At 33.8% G+C, this 23,764-nt stretch overlaps 2 protein-coding genes across 2 annotated transcripts in view; both read left to right on the forward strand.

Moving 5' to 3' along the window:
- Window positions 1-7,498: 7,498 nt before the first annotated feature.
- Window positions 7,499-8,998, forward strand: LOC142340407 (small ribosomal subunit protein mS29-like). Its single transcript, XM_075390986.1, has one exon. It carries the CDS (start codon window positions 7,541-7,543, stop codon window positions 8,957-8,959), a length of 1,419 nt encoding a protein of 472 aa, XP_075247101.1. The 5' UTR covers window positions 7,499-7,540; the 3' UTR covers window positions 8,960-8,998.
- Window positions 8,999-18,662: 9,664 nt separating this feature from the next.
- Window positions 18,663-23,764, forward strand: part of LOC142343344 (uncharacterized) — a 51,971-nt gene continuing 46,869 nt past the window's right edge. Inside the window, exons 1-3 of the mRNA XM_075395170.1 lie at window positions 18,663-19,123; window positions 19,259-19,887; window positions 20,586-20,901. Of these exons, the coding sequence (XP_075251285.1) occupies window positions 19,660-19,887; window positions 20,586-20,901 (544 nt within the window). The 5' untranslated portion in view covers window positions 18,663-19,123; window positions 19,259-19,659. The remainder of the gene's footprint in view (window positions 19,124-19,258; window positions 19,888-20,585; window positions 20,902-23,764) is intronic.

Here is a 23,764-nt window from a genome sequence, read left to right on the forward strand (position 1 = left end):
GAGAGCAGTTTTTTGTTTTATCTCTAATTATTTCGTTTGATGTGGTCTTGTTTTCTAAGTTATATTAGTAAATAGTTGTACGTTTGAAAGAATTTTTTGTGAGATGAGGCAGGTATTAGACTTCTGCTCGCATTTTTCCGCTAAACCTTTCAAAAGTCGGCTGTTTTTCCATCAAAAATGCATTTTTTTTGCAAATGTTTTGTAAATTAACCAGAACTGCTGACTAAAAACTGCTCACACGATCTTAGACTCCCAAAAGGTTTGTTTGTTTTTGGTCACTATGAGTGTTCTGGAACTAAATTTTGTTTTTTATTTCAATTTAACCGGATAACTATCAAGAATTTCTCATTGTTTTTGAAATATTTGAGCATTGCCTCGAAATTGTATTTCGTTAAAATTTGGAAAAATTACCTGTTTTTATAGGACGAGGACAATAATAAAGCTAGTTTGGTCCAATCGTGGGTCCGAAATGTTATTTTTCGCCTTTTTGTTGCAACTTAATTACCGGAATGATTTCGTTTTATTGCTTATTTACGGACAATTTTGTTTTGACAAATGAGGTCCAATGGCTATGTCATTTCTGCAGTTTTTATGGCCTGAACAAATTGTTTGAATAAAAATTGGGTTTTTTCAATTTTGGTAATATTGGGTTTTTTCATTTGTTGTTTATTTGTAGTCTTAAGATTTTGTGTCGCTGATTACAAGTCCAATTGCTGTCCTAGGGAGCTAAAAATTAATCTAATTAGTTTTCTTAATAGAAAGATTGTTGAATTGGTGTTTTCCATTTTCAGTTTATGAAAGGTCAAATGCCGGACATAAAATCAATTATAAGGCCAATATAGTAAACAAAACTCAAAAGCTTAGAGAAATTGTAGAGTAATTTTTATTCGTTGTTTTTGAACAGCGCAAAATTTGGTGTTCAAGTTGTCTACTATGCTAGTCTTTTGAAAGCAGTTTTTTGTTCTATCTCTATTTTATTTCGTTTGATGTTGTTTTCTGAAATATATTAGCAGCTAGTTGTACTTTTGAAAGAATTTTTGGTGATTTGAGTCAGGTACTTAGACTTCTGTTTGCATTTTTCTAGCTATTAATGTTTAGCCATTTTACACGCTTTTTAGCCAGCTTTTGTGAAGGTGTCCACAGTTTTTATGGAGTTCTGGTCGTTTCTGAGGTTGTTTTGGTGACTTTTTACTTGCTTTATTTTGGGGGCTTTTTTGCCTTTGCTACTGAAAAGTGGTTAAATTTGTCAGATTTTCTTTTTCCGGAGGCTTTTGAGCTTTTGTTTTCCTAGTCGTTTTTTTCCGTTTTACATTGAGACCTATTTTTTGCTGTTGTTGCCAGGGGAAGACAGCTGAATTTTAAATAACCAATGATGCTGATATATATGAAACGATTTTTTTTATTTAGGTTTTTGCTGTGTAATTAATATCTTTCAAAAGATATTAATATCTTGAGCCTTACGTCGCCTTAGTGTCTTAAGTATTAGATCCAAGAGAACTGTTTATGAGACAGTTCCCTAAACGAAAGCCATGGGCATCCCTAAACAAAAGCTAGCCACTGATGTAGACAGCCGCTCGGCGGTCATTCGAGAGCAGTTTGACCGAAGTTTGTTTGCATCGTTGTTATGTAGTGTGTTTGTCGGGTGTTTTGTAGCTCAGCGTGTTAAAAGGAACATACATTTGTAGCTTTAGAGAATATTCGACCAGCACGCCCATATTAGACTGTTAGCTGCAATTTTGTGTCCTTTCAGTGATCACTTTTCGCTCAGAAATAGTTGACTCGAAATATTGAGAATAAATTCTTGTGATTTTGCAGTTTTTTTAGTGAATATTTTAAAAAAATTTTAAAGATTTCCGGCATTTGGTTCTTTTCGGTTCTTTTTATTTGCTAATTCTTTTTCCATTTGCTCATTCTTGACCGTCACGTAAGGTGCACCTTTTTATAAGACAATTTCACTTAAGCTCGTGTTCTTGATAAAAAAATGTTTTTCGTTTGACATTAATATCTGAATAGAACTAAAACTGGACTCATTGAAATCAAGGTGCAGTAGGCACTCTAATAATAGTTGGTTGTCAATAGATAGAATCAACAACTTTAGATTGAGGAGTGCAGCTGCTACAATATCATATTTTGTTATTTTTTTTTGAATTTGGTTGTAAAAAGAAGAACATCAGTTGAACTGTTGTGCTACTAAAACCGAATTGTTTCGGCTGAGTAACTCATTTTTGTGTCAGAAAATGTTTATCTGATAAATAATTTCTTATAAATGTTGCAAATTAATTTGGAAATGCATGGTGTTATTTCTCTGGATGATTATCTAAATGATGAAAGTAAATTTTACCTTTGTTGCTTGACAAATGGAATTAGCAATTGATCCTGTCCTTATACTCTCGAAAGAAAAGAGTAATATGTTACAAAAAAGACGTCTTTTCCAGTCAAAAACTTTAAAATTAGATTTTAATTTCACTTTAAATTTTAATTTTGCTAATTGTTAATAGAATTTTTCTGGTATTGTATTGTCCATTGTGCTATTTTTTGGCGGACTATCTGAGTAATTGGAGAGTTTTTTTGTTTCTGATGGAGACTTGATCGACGAGACTTGTGAGCAGTTTGCCTCTAAAAGTTGAATAGAAGGCGCTACTATCTTTTTTTTTGTCGAATTCAGGGCAATACTAAAGACCAGGTTTTTGTTCCGATCCACCGTGGTGGGGAAGAGCTGTGTACTCAAATGGACTTTTTGTTCATTCAATTTTGACCGATCAATGAATTCATCGCACAGAGTTGTGAGTGGTATCATTAGAAATCCCGTCAGCGTAGAATATAGAATTAAAAAGAATTTTTCGAATTTCGGTTTTCGCGGAGTTGTCGTGGTTAAAGTTTTGTCAGCTTTTGATTGATTTCATTTTTCTTATTTTCCGCTTTTTTATCAATTTTTTGTCAATTAAGCTTCTAGTTGTTAACGAAAATGTTAAGTGTTATGACTTAAAGGACAGACAGAATAAAATTTCAGAATAATTGAATTCGAAACTTGATAGCAATTCGGCTAATTTTCTAAAAAGTCAGCAGTTCTTCCACCAAAAGTGCACTTTTATAGCTTTTTTTTGTAAATTGGGCGAAAATTCAGGCTTATAACAGCTCACGCAATCTTTTTAAACTCCCAAAAGGGTTAGTTTTACTTTTGCTCACTATGAGTGTTCTGGAACTAAATACGGCCGTTTTTCAATTTAACCGGATAAATATCAGCAATTTTCATTATTTTTGATATATTGAGTTTTTGCTTCACAATTATGTATTTCGTTATTATTTGCAACAATTACCTGTTTTTATAGGACGAGGACAATAATAAAGCTAGTTTGGTCGAATCGTGGGTTCGAATTGTTTTTTTTTTTGCTTTTTTGTTGCAAGTTAGTTACGGGAATGATTTCATTTTATTGATGTATTTTTTGACAAATGAAGCCCAATGGTTATATGTCATATCTGCATTTAGAAGATCTATGTTTTTATGGCCTCAACAGTTTGTTCGCGTAAAAAATAGTTTTCAATTTTTTGTAAATTTGCGTTTTTTCATTTGTTGTTATTTCGTAGTCTTAGGATTTTGTGTCGCTGATGAAAAGTCCAATTGCCGTCCTATGGAGCTAAAATTTTATCTATTTGTTAATAGTTTTCTTAATTAAGTTTTCTTAATTGAGAGATTATTGTCTATGTCTTCCTTAAAAATTTATTTGCTAAACGAAAAATAGTGGGGTTTTGCCATATTTCTATCATGTTTGTCAACGTTTGGCTCAGTTCCCGCGGTGAGATCATCATATTATTCCAGCGAATACGCATTTAATCGTCACAGCCTTTTACGTTTTCAGAACTGGTTTTTTGGCTGTGAGACTATGGGTTTTCATATGTTTTTTTTATTTTTGTAAATTTTTCTTTTTTTATACATTTCTCTTTATTGTCTCCGCAAATTTTAACGTTAATGAAAGAGCACATATCATAACAATGGAGTTGACGAAATACACGTTTGAACATATCAGGGGTTTCAGATATTTTCAGACAAAAAATGACATTGTGTTTAAATTTTTTCTTTATTCTGCCAACTTATATTTTATATTCAACTATGGCAGTTTGCATTTTTTTTGGTGAACTGAAATTTAAAATTTTTTATATACCTGTTTCCTGCGTAAAATAATGGTTTTCTGGCTTTGATTTTAAGAGCTTTCATCCGAAATTTTGCGATTTTTGTCCTTATTTGAGTTTAATTGGGACCCATTTCTTAATGCTATCTCGTAGTTTTTTACTGCTCGATCGTCATTGAGCAGCATAAACTTTCTGGATGATTGTAATCCACTGCTAGGCATGAGCTATTCCTCGCTAATACCGATTTTTCTAGCTTTTCTTCTTTTTATCTTGTTCCAACCCCGCTTTAGTGGGGTAGGAACTATGTGCTCAACTGGGTCTATTTTTTAATTCAATCAATTTTCACCGATCGATTTTTATCTTTTAGTGTTATGAGTGGTATAATCAGAAAGCTTGTCAGGCGTAGAATTTCAAATTGCAAAGAGTTTTTGGATTGCCGAGGAGTAACCAAGGTTTAAAATCTTCGATTTAGCCTCACTTCCGTAGTTTTGTTTTTTTCGTAATTTTTGCTGAAATTTTGAATTTTGGCGAAAAGATGATGAAAATGTTAGCAATAGCCTCATTGGTTTTACGTTTAAAGATCATAGATCATAGAGTTGCTGATTTGTCTTAAACTTCAATTTTGGATAAGTTTTTGACAATCCAGCATTTCTTCACGAAAAGTGGTACCAAAAATACGTAATATATCGAAATTTGTACAAACTGACCGGTAGCGTATACATAAAGACCCAACCTTTCGTTACTCAGGTAACTGCCATTTTTTATTGAAAGGGAAATAAGAAAGTGTTTTGGAACTGAAACTTAACCGGTCCTTCGTTAATTTTAATCGATGTTTATCAAAAATGCAGCCTTTGATTTTGACATTAGGACTTCTGTTCGCAAAAAAAAATTAGAACGCAATGATCTGTAACTGACATTTTTGGCTGGTCGTAGTCTCATTGTGGATTTTTGCAATGAAAAAAGATTCAGATTGTATTTTGGGTCCGCCTTTTTAAAACACTTTGAATTTTTTCAGTGCAATTACAGACAAATCTGTTCTACTGTAGGGGTTCAATTAATGAGAGGTTACGTTGATGTTGAAATGAGGCAAAGTGAATAATTATTGAGTAAAATTCTCGTAAATTTGAGTAAAGTTTTCGTAAATTATAATGAATTCTTTAGTTTTGCCACATTTGATGTTTTTTCTAGTCTTGTGACAGTCTAATTAATAAAAGCTAAATTCAGTACCTAAGGAGATCTTAAAGAAACTATCAAATGCTTTCATCTGATAAGCAATGATTTTTTGCTAATAAGGCTCAATAAGTATCCAAACTTCGTCAAATTTTCTGTCAAATTATCTATTTCGGTAACATTCGGGATAGTTTATCGTTTAATTGGAGGACAGTTTGCAATATCAAGGCCCAGTTTTGGTGTAATTTTGGGGTGCTGTCCTTTTAATGACTTTGAATTTTTTGTTGTTTTTCGTGTTCATTATAGACCGGAATAATGTCAAATCAACGCTTAATTATAAACAGATCAATTGTACGTGTAAATGGTCGCAAAAACTATTAAGTCAAATTCTAATGGGTCTTTGGCTTTACACGGCTTAAGTAAAATGTTTCCTGAAATTTTGAATTCTGCTTGTTTTTGTTATTATTTTGCAGAGTTTTGATTTAGTCACATTAACGAAATGACCAATTGACTTCCTAAGCAGTAGAAAGTCAATCTATTTATTTTTTTTTAGTTGAAGTCTTTTGTTTGATTTTACGAAATGTTGTTTCCAAATAAATTAACGGTTTGAGATTTGCCAGTTCTACTCTTATCTCTGTCATCTTAGCGTAGTCTCAGCAAAAAGGGAGTTCACATTCTCTTTCAAGTGATTTCGGATGTAGTGTCCATTGCTGTTTTATTGAGTAAATAATTGTTTTTTTTGGGGGGGGGGGTCATACTACAAATTTACACAACTTTTTTTGGCTATTTTCCAATTTTGGGGTTTTTTTTGCCGTTTTGTTCGATTCTCAAATCAATGACACGTCTGTTAGAAGTCTAATATCACATTATTGGCCCTGAAAGAAGCCCAATTGATTCTATTATATTTAGCTAAAATATGATTTTGTAAGCTTCAAAACCGTTTTCTCGCAAATTTTAATTGAGTTCTTGAGTTTCGTCTGTATTTGTTTTTTAGTCTTGTGACATTCTGGATGATGCCAGATCTCGCTGTTTTAGTACAGAGCTATGAATTGGGCCATTTAAATCTTTCAGTTTATTGCTAATGGTTTTCTCGACTTTGAATTTAATTGTTCTCAAAGATTTTAAACGTTCTTCTTAACTTTGCCCTTTGTATTTTTACTACTTATTAGATATTTTCCCATATAATTTCTGGTCGAATTCTAGTCAATTTGATGCATTTAGTTTGATCTGATGCTATTTTGACTTTTCTAAGTTTTTTAAATCAAGGTAGCCATTGAGTTTTGGTCGTAATTAATGCTTGTTGTTTTTATCTTTTCTTTGGTTCGTCTTTGTTAGATTGTTGGGTATGAAAACTTATTTATGTGAGCGTGGAAAAACTTTTGTATATTTACGTATACACACAGTTTATTTACGTTCATGTTTCATTTAATTTAGGTTAGAAATCCTGATTTTCTATTTTTTGTTCACATATTAGTTCGAATCTTCCTTTAGTTCTCAAGTCATTTAGTTCGAGTACGTTGTACTTCTAAAGGAAGAAAAAATTTTCAGTCTAACGTTATATTTGATGTTTTATTTGAGCACTGTCAGAGAGATTTCTAATAGAGCTCTATTGTTAATTGCTCTCGATCGAAGTTTGATGCTACTATCATTGTAAACGTGTGTGTGTCTTTATACATAATTTTCGCTTGGCCGTTTTGCTCTAGAACGTTCTTTCAATTTCAGTTCTCTTAGGTATTTTTTCACTGTTGACTACATGATTTTCGCTTGACGTATAACGCTCTCATTCAGAAATCGGATTTGTTTTCACCCATAAAATTTATCTATGCTACAACCCCTCTGAATTAAATTGACCTGCCTTTTGTTCGAGAGCTATTTGTCCGGCGGTAGTCGATTTATGTTTAACTGCTCTCAAACTGAGTTTATAGCAATTATGTTATTCCTGCTGGTAGTTTTTGTGCGAATTCTACCGATTGCTTGTCTGATACTTTTTTTTCTTCTGTACATATAACTTTTCTTCCGCAAAAACAGGTTTAACAGGTAAAGCCCCGGGGGCATTCAGTTGCTGAGGAGTTCTCTTAGAGCCTTACACGCTACTAGTCTCTAAGTATGCGACTCTCAGAATCTGTTGAGGAGGCTATAAATTCATGATGTGAACTAGTCGTTTGAGATCAATTCGCCCGACGTTAGAGCGTTGTTTTTTTTTTGTAAGAGATAGTTATTGCGGACCTGCTTTTTAGGATAAATGAAACATTTGATAAGAATAGTAAATTATCGCGTGTCCTTCGTCCCGAGACTATTAAATCAACATCGGGCGTCTTGTTTCGGTCTTATGAGGTGCGCCCGGCGACTTTCTTCCGAATCAGCTGAAACGAAGGCAGTTCCAGATGAATTTGAAGCCTTGTTTGCAAGCAACCTAGAGCGAAATGTCGATGAGACGAAAGACTCGAGCACGATATCAGCAAGTTATGATAGAAAGAGCTACAACGTAGAACAACCTGTATACCAATCGAGTTCCGATTTGCCATCCGATTGTTTTGCTCGAGATTATTCCATTGAAAAACATTTTGAATTTGAATTGCAAAATATACTTCATAAATTCTACACAGTACCTGAGGAGAATTTTGTTGACATGTTTCATAAAGGACAATTAATGCCTGCATTCAAAGCTATTGATGCCAAAACTTTCAACAAAATGTGTTTGATGATTAGGAAACCGTCTTTAGAAGCAATTCACTACATAAGTCAAGCTGACCTGCAAAAGCCGCCCCTAAAAATTTTGTTTTACGGGAAAATTGGGAGTGGAAAATCCTCATGTTTGCTTCATCTGCAACATTTTCTTTGTTCGCAAAACTACCTCGTGATTCCGATTGTCCACCTTAGAAGTACATTTCATGCCTGGCAAGAAGTTCTATTTGAAGCCGACGAGGATGGAAACGTCCCAGTCAATGCTAAAGCTCAGCAACCCGTCAAAGCCGCAGAATGGATCTCAAAACTTCTGGGAATCAAAGCTTCCAGAGACTACCTAAGCCAGCTGACGACCGATAAAGAGTACGTATGGGGCGTCGATGAAGTCAGCGAAGAGGGCTCTACTTTACTTTCATTATGCAAATTTGCCTTAGAGCGCCCTAGGCGTGCATCTGTAATTGCAAGTGTGCTGATGGAAGAAATTAAGAGATACGCCAACTTGGGAACCGTCAAAGTGGCTGTCGTTCTGGACGAAGCTGAGAGACTTTTCAAGGGAACAGAAATTATGGACCCCAGAGCGTACAGTGGTCCTACGAACAAGCGAGATACTGTAAGAGTTGGAAGTCGTAAGTTACAAGCGGATGAGTTAGAACTTGCGTGTGCCTTTAAGAAGTTATTGAATCCTGATTGGAAGAACTCTATAGTTGTCGGAAGTGTTCGAGCCCCTGAGTTGTACCCTGAACAAGTTACACCGAGAGCTATTTTAGGAGTGGATGCGTTCAATCGCTTGATGCCTTTCGTTCCTATAGAAGTGCCACTTTACAACAAAACGGAATTTTTAAATCAGTTGGCTTTTTTCAGGGACCAAAAATGGCTGCAGACTGAAAATATACAAATGAAGGAACAGATTGACCAGTTAGCTTTTCTTTCAAATAGACACCCGACAAGATTGTATGAAATTTGTAGCTTGCTTTAAAAAGTTCGAAAGTTCAAAAAATTGAATTCTTTTGGATTGTTTTATCGTGTAACGTAGAACAAGACGGCTTGCGCGAGACGGCGTAGCACAGAATACTACATCATGCGTCAAGTCTGTCGAAAACTTTTTTTCTGACTCGAAAATGTGTTGACTGTAAATTTTACGAAGCTCAAAATGCAGTTTTTTTCCGAAGCAACCCATTTTAAATGACCCTTGAAAGAACCACTTCAATATATTTGATGTCAAAGAAAGCCACGTAAAATTTTAAGTGATAGATAATAGCTTGAATGTATAAATAATTACATTAAAATTAGGTATTTTTAGTTTTCCAAAAAGATTTCCTGATTTGATATTTTTAATAGAAGAAAAAGACTAGTGAATTCATCACGTTTTCAGTTAAATGAAAAAAAAAACGGTGAACTGGAAAGCAGTTGAGACCTTAAATTAGAATTTTACCGGAAGCGTCAGGAACAATGAACAGAAAATAGAATGGAAAAGAGTTCTTTGACTCGAAATTATATATGCTCTGTTGTTCTGGTTTCAAGTATCCCATTTTTGTGAGAGAAATCACTAATTTTTTTTTTTAAGAAAGTTAAAGTCAAAAAAAGCAATAACTGTAAAATTAAATGATTACATTGATTCTGGAAATCGATTAGACTTGTAATTAATGATATTGAGTGATCAGGCAAAAATCAAGTCAAAACAAAAAAGGCAAAACTCAAAAATCAGTAAATTTTGTGACAATACATGGAAACAGTTTCATAAAAACCAGGCAGCTATTGAATGTAGACATTAAATAAGCTAACTAGTAATTTAGCGCAAAGTCAATAAAATTGTTATTACTGGGAGCAATATTACGAAAAAAGAGCAACATATACACAAATTCACCAATAATTTTTGTAAATTTGAACTGTCAGTCATACAAATCATCAGCTATATTACCAGACGGTTTCCTTGGATCCATCAACGCTTCATTAGCGACAGATGAGAATTTTTATTAATGAGATTTATTGATGAAACAAAACTCAAATTAAATACGGACGACTCAAAAGTTTTAATAAAAAAAGAGTCAAAATTCAATGATTTGCTCTGAGTTGGCTCAATTAATTTGATTTATGCCTCATTTGCACTTGATGAGACCTCTAAATATTAATATTAACACAAGAGAATTTATGCCAACGAATAGTGTCAAAGTCGTGAAAAATAGCGAAAATGCTCTCCAACACCAATCACGCCCAACATGAGAAGTAGTTTGAAAAAGTAAAGCTTCAAAGCTACTCCCCTTTTTCCCTCTTTATTAATCACGCTGGATTGATGAAGCGAGAAAATTTGACTTCTCAATGGCATGAAAAAGTCAAAAAATTGTGATCCGATCTTAAAAATGGACAGCGGAACAATATGATAAATCCTTTGGATCGTAAAGACGGAGAGCGCCTAATTAGTGGCCGCTGAGAGGTTGACGGTAACTATTACTAATTCAAAATAATTTGTTTTAACAATATTATTACAACTGATATAATTTAATACCTCATTTCATACCCCAATCTTTTCCTTTTCTTTTTGTTCCGACCCCCACTTTAGTGGGGAGGGAGGAACTATATACTCAACTGGGTTTTTTTTGTTCAGTCAAATTTGGCCGATCGATATATTCATCGTAGAGAGTTGAGACTGGTATCATCAGAAAGCTCGTCCAGCGTAGAATATGGAATTAAAAAGATTTTTTTAATTTTCGTTTTTTACAGGGAGTCATCGAGGTTTAAATTTTGTGAACATTCGACTGTTTTTGTTCACATTTTCAGTAATTTTTGCTAAAAGTTGGCACAATTTTGCTAATACAATTCAAAATAAGTTAACATTGTTAACGGCAAAGTGTTGTTGTTACCGTTAGAGATGGAAGAGCGTTGCTGAATTGTTTGATTGAAGTTTTTTTGGCTAAAATTTTTCATAAAATTTTCAAAATTCAAACTTTTTTCATCAAAAATGGCACAAAATTTGCTTTTTTGGTCCACTTTGTTAAAGTTTGCCGGACTTAGTGACCTAGAAACCTTAAAACAGACTCCCTAATCTCAGAAAGAGCACTAGTTGCAGCTAGGCGCCGTATGAAAGTCTTCTGGAAATGAAACTTTGGCGTTTTTTGCAGATTTAACTCGATAATTATTTCAAATGCATCGTTGTTTTTTAATATTTGAAGAATTCCACTCAACAATTGGTCTAATTCGCAAAAACTTGGAACACTTGGTCGGTTTGCTGGGCGCGCGACAAAATCAGGGAGAGGTTCGATATTATCATGTATTCTTAGAATCAGAGACTTTTTGGTTTTTTTTGATGCTGCTTTTTCAAAATATTTTGCTATTGTTTCTTTAATGTTAATTACTGACAATATTTTTTATTCACGGCTCCATTAATGACAGCTCCAATTTACGAAAATGTGAGGCCGAGTGTAGATACACTTTGATTTCAGAGACCTAAAGGGTTTTTATGGCTTTGAGGAAGAGTTATAGTAAAATTTAACTGAATTGTTATCTTTTGCCTTTAATTGTTATTCTTTTGGCAGTCTGATTTTTAAGTTTAACAATTCAAAGATCTAAATTGTTTCTCAAGAGGTGCAAGTGAACTTTTTGTATTCATTCGGTTGTTACCTAATGTCTCTTGTGTTATTGATTGTATTTGTATTACGGAAATTTCTCTGATTTTTTGAACTTGTCAATTTTTTGTATTATTTTAGTCAACATTTTGCTTATTCTTAGTAGTACAGGTCAATTTTTCCTCCCTGTAGAATACAAATTAATTTTGTGGCCGATTGTTTGAACAGAAGGTTTTCTTGCTTTTGGTACTACGAGTTTTCATACAAAATTTTCTGTTTGTTGTGCATAATTGCCCATTTTTGCTGTTTTGTTTCTTTTGTAAATTGTCACATTATTTGACAATCTAACAGAAAAAAACTTTTGAAACTGAACATATATTGTGTTTTCATAACATATGATTTGAAGGGCTGCGACACCGTTTTCTCGCAGAAATTTCTAGAGTTTTTATTTTTGCCTTTTATTGTTAATTTTTGTTGTCATATGCCAAATATTGTGTAATTAAAGGTCTCAGTGGTCAACTATAGATAAACAAATGAACTTAGTAGCTGATATCGGTAAATAGCTTATGGTTGTTTTGACTTTCGAATTAAATTTCTAAAAAAAAGATAGTATTCTTCAACTTATCCCTTTTTTTTCTGGTTTGCGTTTTTTTTCGTATTTTGCTATGTATCATTTTCATAAATTGGCCTCATTTTTTAGAGCTTTTTAAAATGTTTTGTTCAATCAAACAATAATTTTTCTGTTGTCTAAACGTTTGAAATGATGATAAATACGCAAATAAATATATTTTATTCTCGCGGTTATTATCCTATAAATTTAATGGCTTCAAAACTGTGGTTTTGTAAAATTGTTTGTGAAAGAAATTAGTTCAGCTTGTATTTAAAGTTATTTTATAGTCTTATGATTTAGTCTCACTAAAAACAGTCGCAATTAGTTTTCCGAGTATTTGCAAGACAAACTGTCTACTCTTTTCGTCGAAAACTTTTGTTGGCTTTGAATTTTGAAAATAGTTGTTTTTAATGAAAAAAAAAAAGAGATTTTGAAGATCTGCCAATTTTTATTTCTGTTAAATTGTAGCTAAGCATCACTATATTCAATTCACATTATTTATCTATTGAAATACAGTTTGCTGTTCATAACGGTTTTATTTTCCTCAAATGGTCTTTCTTCTTGGAACAACCAGTTCTCATAAAACCAATTTTCGTGATTTTTGCATATTTGCCCCTTTTTTTGTAGGTTTGTGTTTTCTTTTCACAGTATCACAAAAATGGGCGTCATTTGATTTACAAATGTTGTCACCTGCAAAAAGCAAACTATGATTTTTATTGTTTTGAGTGATCAGCTTAATATTTAATTGATTGGGGGGACATCGTTTTCGTGCAAATTTTTTGTGCAAATTTTTCGTTTTTGCCTTGTTTGTCGTTCTTTTTGTAGTCGCATGACATATTCTGGATAATGAAAGGCCTCAGTCGCTCTCTACATAGGTATAAAAGACTCTCTCAATGATTTAATTTGATGCCTATTGTTTTAATCAGTTCGATTATAATTCTTTTTTTAAAAAAGCAATGTTTTAATAAACGCATTGAGGAAAAGTACCTTATTTTGTTCCAAAAAGTACCGGTTAATCTTCTTAGTATACATTTTATTTGATGCCATTTTGATTTGATTATTAGTGTTTTTCAAAAAATGGACAAGGAGTTTTGGTCGTAATTAATATTTGTAACTAATTGATTTTTATTGCTGTCTTTTCTGGTAGTCATATTATGGTAGCCACAGGTCTCATAGGCCCTCTAGAGTAGATTGTTTTATTCTTGTTAATAGTTTGTTGAACGATATGTTGGTATGTCAATTTTTTTTATCTCATTTGGTAGACAATTAAGTGAAAAATGTAGATGTGCGGGGTCGGAAATTAATATGCGAACGCACATTACCGAGCCTCCTTGTTCCCTTTCTGCTTTCAATTTTTAGAAGCTCCCCTTTTTCAACAGGCGATACAATTTTGTAGTTTTTTAAACAAATCAAAACAAACCTCTAAGGGCTCAAAAATGGTGTTTCTATTTCCGCTACTATGCGTAAACAAAAAGTGAAAAAGTGGCTGAAGAAAAAGCCGGCCTCGCATATATATTTCACCATTTTGAAAAACTGCTGGAACAATAAGCGAGAAGTAGAAAGGCAAATGGTATTGAGTTTTGGTAATCTTATAGTCCCTTTATTTCAATCTAATATTCTAAGTGCGAAATGAGCAAGTGATTTTCTGTCATTTTGTGTATAATCTCAAACGCTGTTTTGCTTTGAGATTTTTCTGCGTAATGATAAACCAGCAATAAACATAAGCTCTTCTGATCCAATAAGAAACCTATTTAGCAGTGAAATATATTAAAAAAAAATTCGAATAATTAACAACGTCGTAAACTCGACAAAATCCACAAGCAAGAGACATTATTTATTAAACTTCGTCGGCGACAGATTGAATAAAATAGCACATATTCTGAATTAGAAGGTTTCTCGGTTTTGTAGTAATCTTGGTAAAACAGTGCTGTTCCTTACAACAACAAAACAATTAACTCAGCAAAATTCAAGCATAGGTACGTAAAATCTCATGAAGTGTTTCCAGAGGTGAAATATTTAACCTGAAAGACCAATGGATTCTGGTTGAATTCCGGCGTGGGCTTTGAAAGAAAGACCATTTGCATTGAAAACGCCTATAACTCTTCTTATTAACCAAATTGTTAAAGATCAATAGTTGCGTAGACCAGTAAAAAGAAATACTTTTTTCTTTTCAGGAAATCTTTTTAGGAAATTCACAAATTAGTTGCAAAGTAGTTTGAAATTAACAGATTGAACCTTAGATTAATCAGAAACCGAATTCATTGTTTTTTGCGATGCTTCAAACATAAATAACATTAAAAATGAAAGAAAAAGTTATTGGTGAAAGACGAAGTAAAATTAAAAAATAAAGTACAGGACCTCGAATTCATAGTGGATTCGCACCTAACATATAAAGATGAGGTCAAACATATACTATAAAAGTTGGCTACTATGTACAGCGTGAAGGTCTACTGTATAAATAATAGCTGAAATCAATTGCTTTGAAGGACAGCTTGCATATCAGGATCTTTTGGGTTCTTCAAAAAATCTTTCCAAAAATGTTCTTTCAATTTTTAAGGACGCTCCCGACGTTAAGTCTGATATTAGAAGGCAAACTATTATAAATTTGAATGCCTTGTGCAACTGAGGAATCGGCTAAACCTATTTTCCTTAAATCAAACGTAACTTTCTTTGACCTGCCATGTTTCATTCTCATTGTAGAGGCAAATAATTTTCTATTCTGGGAGATTGTTGCATAGTAAGCAAAAAATTTTGCGCAACGATAATTTAAGAAAAAAAACTGAAGAATTAATGTTCCGACTTTTGAAATCTGTGGACAATCGTACTTTGTGCTATTAAAAAAGAGTTTTATTCCCCGATTCAAAAGATTTTCTGAAATTGCGATTTATGTTTTTTTTGTAACCCGACCGAAATTAAAGTTGAATAATGTTCGTGATTTATTAATATTGTATTGAGTACTACAAATTTTGTTTTCTCTGGAAAGCTTTTACCTAGTGTACTTAAAATTTTCATTCCACTTTTCCATCTGTGAAGTTTGTTTTTCATCTATAAACAAACTCTCGTACTGCAGGCTGTAGGCATTTTAAAACTTTCTCGTCTGTTTTAATTCATTTTCTTATTGAAGAGTTAGGTCAAAAGAGAACAATTTATTCCCAAAGTTAAATTACCAAAGGAAGAGCCATTTTGTTTTAGTTTCACTCGAATAGTGTAACTCGTGTTTCCAAAAAACGTTTTGAATTTCCTCTATTAAGCAAAAGAATAAAATGCATAAGGTAAAGAGACAATGTACAGTTAAGAATATATCACGTAAAATTTGAAGAACATGAATTTAGTTACAAAAGGAACTGGACCTGTTTTAAGTAAAAACGAGCTCAAAATTTTTTTGCGCATTTTTTATGTACAGTGTGAGGATATACAATGTAAATAATAGATGAAGTAAAATGCTTTTGATGACATCTTGCATATCATTTTCTTTTGGGTTCCAAAAAATCTTTCCAAAAATAGGCTTTCAATTTTTTTAAGGACGCTACCGATATTGTTTTAAGTCTGAGATTAGAAGGCAAACTGTTATAAATTTGAATGGCTTGTGCAACTAAAGAAATCTGTAAATGAACAATTTTTAAATATATTTTAACAAAGCGGAAGTCACGGAAATAGGTCTATAATTGAGTGGGTTTTTTGGAATTTCTTTTTTGAAAAGAGGATTTATACAAGGTTTTGTCAGCTATTCAGGAGATTTTACTTTGTAATGAACTGATTAATGAGAGAACAAAGTGGTTGCGCTAGAGCTGCTTCAGTAACTGTTAATGCTCATACGGTTTCTTTTTGAACGACGGATTGGTTTTTTTATATTTAAGAATCAATGAGCTCATTGATTTCGTAGTGCGTTATGTATTGAAGACCTAAACACTTTCGGAGCAGTTTTAGGAGGACTGATGTTTGTTATTTGCAATTCAATGAAATCTCCCAAAGTTGTTAAGAATTGCAGGCTTTGTTATCTAAGACCAAAATTGTTTAACAATGATTTGCTTCTCTTTTGAGTCTTTTCTTTATCACTCAGATCTTGAATGAAGTGCCTGCTGGCCTTTTCACTATTCAACGCAATTATACGGTGACAAGGTTTTTTTATTTTTGACGAGGTAGATTGGTTTTAGTTGCATCATCGCTCAATCTTAAAAATTCTGTTTTTCCGTTTCCCGGCATAGCCATTGTTCTCGATTCGGAAAATAGAGGGTGTCGTTTCTAACATAATTGGAGCATTTACTGCTCATGCTATTTAACATCACAGAATTAGAAGGTGGATGTTGCCAAATGATCACTTTTCTTTATTGTATCGGGTACTATGTTTGTTACATGGTTGTCTGTTATGAGTTAATTAATTAGAGTTGAAGAAGAGTTTGTCATTCTTCGTTACAATATTATACAGTATTAATATTTAAGATCATATGGAGAAGTTATAGATTGTAGGAGACTTTTGAGTTTTGTATTCGGAGAGTTTTATAGATTTTTTTTAGCCATAGCAAGATCAACCCTCACGACCAATTTCTCCTGAATCACCTTTACATTTTTTTGGACAGTATGATAAATATAATAATCTTTCTGCAAGCGCACCTCAACTTATAGACATTCAAAATTTGTATCTGATGAGCAGCTAAGACCATCGCGGAGACGAGGTTTCAAAAATTTGAGAATGTGCATTATAACACATTTGTCTTTATTGTTAAGACACCGCCTTTTGTCTTTATTGTTAGTATCCGTTTTGCTTGTCTTTTTGTCAAAACAACGTTTTGCTTGTCTATATGTCAAAACTTGTGGATAATTTTTAACAAGCATGTTTCAATAAAAGCATGTATGCTATTGTAACCAATGTCTTGAATGAATTGTTTCAGGAAAAGATGATGTCCTGCTCAACTGCTGGCATTTTGATGTAGAAAGTTTAGTCTGGTGTATTTTTTCCAATTCTTTCTTCATAGGTGCATATGGCAAAATTGTTCCTGGGTTCATTTCGATATCATCAGTTCTAGTAGAAGGAACCATATAACAACCAGGAAAAATGAAACATTGAATTTGATTGTTAGGATGCGTTTTTTACTGTCAGCTTCTTTTGAATGTGTGTATTCGCGATTCACAGATTCACATCGAAAACTGCAAAGACAATTTCCTGGAGTAATATCGGAGAATATGAGAAGTTTGCATCGAATCCAAAATTTTATAAAATGTTGTTTGTCTCTTCCTTTGTCTTTTTTTTGCGTGGAGGAACTTCCACCACTATCAATGGTTGAGGGGTAGAGGTTTTTTTGTTGCCGACGCAAAACCTTTGTTATCTGAAAACAGGTTGAATAAGTTATCACTTTTTTCAGAATAGCATATGTCCCGTCCTGTAAGATGAAGGTTTTTACTGTTTTTGATCTTGACCGCGTAATAGTTGCAGTTTTCTTTCGTGTCGGACCTGGGTAAGCATGTTCACTGCAATCCTGCGAAAACGTTTGACATCTTGCTAGGTGTATGATAATACTGCTTCCGATTTTAAAATTTTGGAGTTTACGCGATTTTTAACGTTTCAAATTTTCGAACCAAAATGTTTTTGTAAGTTGGTGTTTTTGTAGATGTTGTCAGAGTTGTTACGTTGCCGATTTGTTTGACCAACTCACTCACGTATACCACATGGTGGGTTACCAGACTGTCCTTTTCCTAGTAAAGTTTTCCTAAAGTTTGCAATAAAGATCTGCTTTTGAATAGATATTTATCTTGATGATTTAACTTGTGGATCTCATCATGATTGGAGTAAATAATGAAGGATATATAGAGAAATATTTTACAATTTGTGATATATACAATTTAGATCTTGTTACAGAATCTGCTGCTTAAAAACTATCTTGCTAGCGTTTAAAACAAGAATGCATAAGAAAGTTCATGAAAATTTAAAGTTAACAAGCAACTGCATAATAATCGCTGGCGAGGCGCCATATGTTTATGGAAACGGAAAAGATCCACAAATTGTTTTATTGGGTTCTGCTTCTCTTCACGCCTTTTCATTTAACCCCGCATATCTTAACCCTAGATCATATAATCCCTCTATCATTTCATCCCACCAATTAGCAGTCGGCTTTAAAGGCAAGTTTTGTCATAATTAGGAGGATAACTTAATCCCATGTTCGGTTGTGATGGTTCCATATCAATTCTGATGCGCTGCTGAGGCATCGAAATGGTGCGCGATGCATGGTCAAGCGATTGTTTTTACTAATTTAATAGTCCTAGTTTTTTTGAAAATAATCTTTTCCGTTTGTGCCCCCCCCCCTCACAGTTACAGAGCACGTGCCATTACGTAGTAAATTATTATGTAATAAAATGGCACGTGCGTCTGGGGGTTGCAAATAATGTGCGCCCACTAAGCTGGGGGGGGCACAAACGGAAAAGATCCAAAAAAAGATTAAAATCAGGGTGAAATAATGAATGGATTAATTGATAGGGGGGTTGAATGATAGTGGGGTTAAATAACGGAGGTGCTAATAAATCGGGATGAAATGATAGGGGGTTATGTAAATAGTTGTGAAAATGCGGGACACCTTTTTATTGGACTTTGTGGATATTTTCGTTTGTGTCCGTCATTTTAGTGGATGCGTAATATTTGCAATAGGCGTTTCTCTTGGCGCATATATACTATTTGCGAAATTATCGCCCCCTCATTGTAGTATATTTAAAGTAATTGAAGGTATACTTTATTTGACCACTAAGCTAGGGGTCTAGGAGATTCAAACGCTCAATGACCTATATGGTGTGAGAGGAAACAACAAAGCTGTTAAATAATGTCTCACTGTTCCTCGTTGAATTCATTTATGCACGTGGTAGTTGAGTTGGTAATGGAAATCATTTTCAGCTGTTCTTCCCCACGAAATATCATTCTCTTTTTCAACAAAACTAACAGACGTTGCCGTCTCTGATGGATTAATTCATTCACCAGATCTCTTCCGTTTGTGTGCCCCCCCCCCCCCCCAAGTTACAGAGGACGTGCCAGTACATAGTAAATAGCTATGTACAAATATGGCGCTTGAGGGGTCCAAATAATATGCACCCACTAAACACCAAAACGGCACAAATGGAAAAGATCGCATTCACTTAATTACTTATTTGAATTATTGATACTACTGGATATTTATTTGTATGTGTAGGATTTTCACTGTACGCTCTTGCACAAGTATGCGAAGTGTTTTTATTCGAATATAGAGGAGCACGTATATGATCGTCTATTATTGTTTCACTATAGCTTAAGCCCATTTTACTCAGGTTCACCTACGCAAAATGGATTCTATATTGAGGTGGGAGAGAGAGGGGTCATTTTATACTCTTGATATTTTGTAACCAAAAAACGCGGTTGTTCAAAAATGGGATCTTATCCGTTTGTGTTTGTGAAAATTCTTAAAGATCTATTGAAGAATTACTACATATTTGAAATCCAATAATCTCAACATAATGTTTAATGTTCTGTCCTGAAAGTAAGTTGATCGGATGCAGCAATCCAGCTCACGTGATAAGGCGCGTCCTCAACAATCTAAAACGAGTTCTTCTTTGGGAAACATGCATGGTGCCAGACCACGAAGTAGGAGGAACAATCACAGTGGGCGGGATTCCAAACTAGTTAATGCCTCAATTGAACAGTTAATCAAGATATTTGTGCAGTATTTTTTTGCTGAGGATGAGCGCCTCTACTTCCAGCAGTTCTGGATTTCTACTCAAGTTAGTTGGATGTTTCTCATTATAGAACCCCCGAAAATATCCCTCAAGGTGAAAATGAGTGCTCTACGGTTTCCCCCCTCCCTATCCCCCACAACTCGCGTATTATGGGGGCTAGACTGGTTGGGGTAGGGCTATAATGGGAAAGAGTCGAATTATTTTTTATCCAATCAGCATGTTAGTAGACAGAGAACGTTATCCGACATAAGGATAAATTTGGTCTTTACAATTATAGCCCACATTCCTAACCAGCGAAGGGGTTGTTATCGAGCCTATCCCCCAATACCATAATTATACCACCAATTGAGCAGTATAATCGCGGGAGCGATGTAGTGGGAAACACCCGCTCAATGTGTAGTGCTATACTCTCTGATTGTTCTCACGTACACTAATGGTGGTAGTTTTTGAAACCTTTGGTCCCTTCTTGTGGGACATTTATAACCTTCATCAATATGTTTGTGTACTATTCACGCCCGCAAAATTTTGGATTTTCTACATATTTCAAATTTCAGGAAAATGTCTAAATTTTGGGCTTTTCCCATTATCGCCCCAAGCTCAGTGGCTACTGTAAATGTATAGCATAATGGAGCCTATAGTTTTGTGAAGGAGCCTATAATGGACAGATCCCTAATTCTATATAGTGGCTTCAAAGTACTAGGGGTATGATAGATCCTATTTACTTAGGTGGCTATTGTTTTTAGGACACCAAAGACATGATCAATCTACAAGATCTGCAGAAGATTCTGTCAAAATGGCTTCAGCTTAACATATCACACAAGGTTTACTTGGAATTTCTGGATCTCTCTGGCCTTCTCATTGCACGTTCAGGTGACCGAATGATTGATTTGCAGAAGGAAAAGATTACGTTTGCAGATGTCCACAGATGTGCTTCTGTGTTGAAGGGTGTCAGGTGCCATGAACAGACTTGTGAACGGAACAACTGTTCAACCTCCCACTCACCTGGAATGTCAAGGGTTGGACCTCTGTCGAATTCTCCAGACAGACATACTGCTGAAGGTGAGACTCAAAATGTTATAGCTCTGAGGAGCTACCATTCGCTTGCTTTTTGAAATTAAGAGATTTTGAAATGTATTTGGGCAATTTCTTTTGGATCTATTCTTATATTTCGCCCCCCCCCCCAGTGTTTTTTAAGACCCCCAGTTACAATTTATATGTTGTAATATAGCACATTACTATGTAAGAAAATAGCACGTGCGCCTGGGGGTCATAAAAAAATTATGCTCACTAAGCTGGGGGGCCAAAACAGAATAGATCCTTTCTTTTTAATTGCCGCGAAGCGATAGCGGCTATTATTGGGGACATCGTGGTTTTTTTTACAATTCAAAGAATTTGAATTGTATTGGGGCGCTGTCTTTTTTTAAAGATCTGTTCACACATTTTCATGATTTTTGAAGTCAAATTGGAGTGGTGATTTTGGTCACGCCGAAACAGGAAGTGGAGCGAAAAAGCGTGTGGTTTTGCGGCGTGAAATTTTATCACTCTAATTTTAAAGTAGAGTCAGAAAACGGTGTTTGAACAAAAATTCTTGTTCTCGCTAGTGGTTTTTTTGTTCACATGCGGCAATTTCACTTTGATTTTTACTGTTTTTTCGATTTTTTGGATCGGTTTTTCTAAATGGTTTTTCCAATCCATTCATAGTTCATTCCAGGTCTATATTTCTTGTTTAGTAAATGAAAATTCTTTGAATTGTGCGTCAGGACTTGTCCTGCTATGTTTTTTACAATTCAAAGAATTTGAATTGTATTGGGGCGCTGTATTTTTTTTTAAGATCTGTTCACACATTTTCATGATTTTTGAAGTCAAATTGGAGCAGTGATTTTGGTCACGCCGAAACAGGAAATGGAGCGAAAAAGCGAGTGGTTATGCGGCGGGAAATTTTATCGCTCTAATTTTAAAGTAGAGTGAGAGTACGGTGTTTGAACAAAAATTCGCTTTATCGGTAGTGGTTTTTTGTTCACATGCGGCAATTTCACTTTGATTTTTACTGTTTTTTTCAATTTTTTGGATCAGATTTTTTTCTAAATGGTTTTTCCAATCCATTCATAGTCCGTTCTAGGTCTAGTTCTTTGTTTAGTCAATGAAAATTCTTTGAATTGTACGTCAGGACTTGTCGTGCTATGTTTTTAATTCGTCGTCTCCATCGATGATTCTTACGACCTGACTTCTTGGAATTGACTTCTGTGACTTCTATTGCTTTGCAGTTAAAAGTTGTGTACGTGACGTGGTTTCTGCTGTTAGGTCAATTGCGTGACTTACCTCACTCAAAAAAATGACTTCTGAACTCACTTAATGAACTTTAATTTTTTATGAAGATTTACTTGTTAATAGTGTGCATCTAAGTAGTGCCAATCTTATATGCCTTAATTTGTGATTATTAGTATTGAGTTTTTGATTTTGAATTTCAATTTCGAAAAAGCTCTTTAAGGGCGTTTTCCTTATAGAACGCATGTGTCAAAAAATTCAGTCCGAAGCTAACCCGAAAAGTCTATTGGTCTATTGAAGGACTGATGGTCGATCGGTGTATCTTATTTCTTTAGGTGTTTTAATTCATGGAAGGCCACGAGCGTCTATCGCGGCTATTTTCCGGCAATCTGGCTATGTTTTGCAATGATGTTTAAACCGTGAATAATATTTGTTCAGGTAGCGTTTTGCCAGAGCAAAATTGGCGTTTGAACAGTATTTTTCATTGAATATAGTTGTTTAATCAGCAGAACAGTAAATATAGTCAACAGTTTTCAGCCATTTTTGAGACTTAATCTTGCTTGTACCGGTTAATTTTTAAAAATTATCTTTTAGCAAGGCTTCCATAATGTGTAATTATGCAGTTGATCAGTATTTGGAGAGCCTAATAATGTGATGAGCAAAACTAATTGGCTCAAGTTTCTCTTTTCTTTGCTGTTGCAGGTCTGCATCTCTTAAAACAGATTCACTTTTTTTCGAATTGACAAACAAATTACTTTCATAACCAATCGGTTAAAGTTTACATATAGAGTCACATATGATATATACATTTTTTTCTCCAGTACAATATTTTTCTCCAGTAAAGGTTCCGTATTCTGCTAAGCATACAAATAACTTCTGAAGAAGCTAATGTTTCTTTCGAATGGTATATGTTTAAATTTTTGGAGTAGAATCTGTTTTAACGTTCTTCTAATTTTGTTAGATTTTATTTTCCGTATTTCAAAAAAATTTATTTGGAAGATTTTTAATTAATTTATGAGGAAATTTCAAAGCTAAGGTTTGCTTTGACGTTAGACATAATGTGGTTTCTTTTATAGGTTTTGCACGTTCAGAAAGTCAGTTCTGACTTTTTTAGTGTAGCAAATTATGGCTGAGCGATATCTGTTGCGGAAATAGAATAGAAGAGTACTTCATTCAAAAGCTTTTTAAATCATGAAAGTTTAATTTGATCCCCGAGACTTCCTGATTTTCTACTTCTGAAGGAAAGATTAGCAGCCAAATTTTCCACAGTTTTCACTTTCTGGATAACAAAAATTGGAAAAAATACTACTTGAACATACTACAGGAATATACATAGAAATAAGATTGTGGTACTAGTTGAGAGCTCTTTGAACACCTAATCAGTTCATGAGAAGAATTTTTTTAATTCGTTGCTTCTCCAAAAACTGACCTATTTAGAGTTGAAATATTCCTTGACTTTTTCACGATCTATACTGTTTTGTCTTTGGAATATATATATATATATATATATATATATATATATATATGTATATATATATATATATATATATATATATATATATATATATATATATATATATATATATATCTATATATATTATATATATGTATGTATAAATTTTTAAACTATTTACATTTCGGCTGGTAAACTTTCTTT

The sequence above is a fragment of the Convolutriloba macropyga genome, chromosome 1 (genome assembly GCF_964194025.1).
Source record: "Convolutriloba macropyga chromosome 1, txConMacr16.3, whole genome shotgun sequence".
In the NCBI taxonomy this organism is placed as follows: domain Eukaryota; kingdom Metazoa; phylum Xenacoelomorpha; order Acoela; family Convolutidae; genus Convolutriloba; species Convolutriloba macropyga.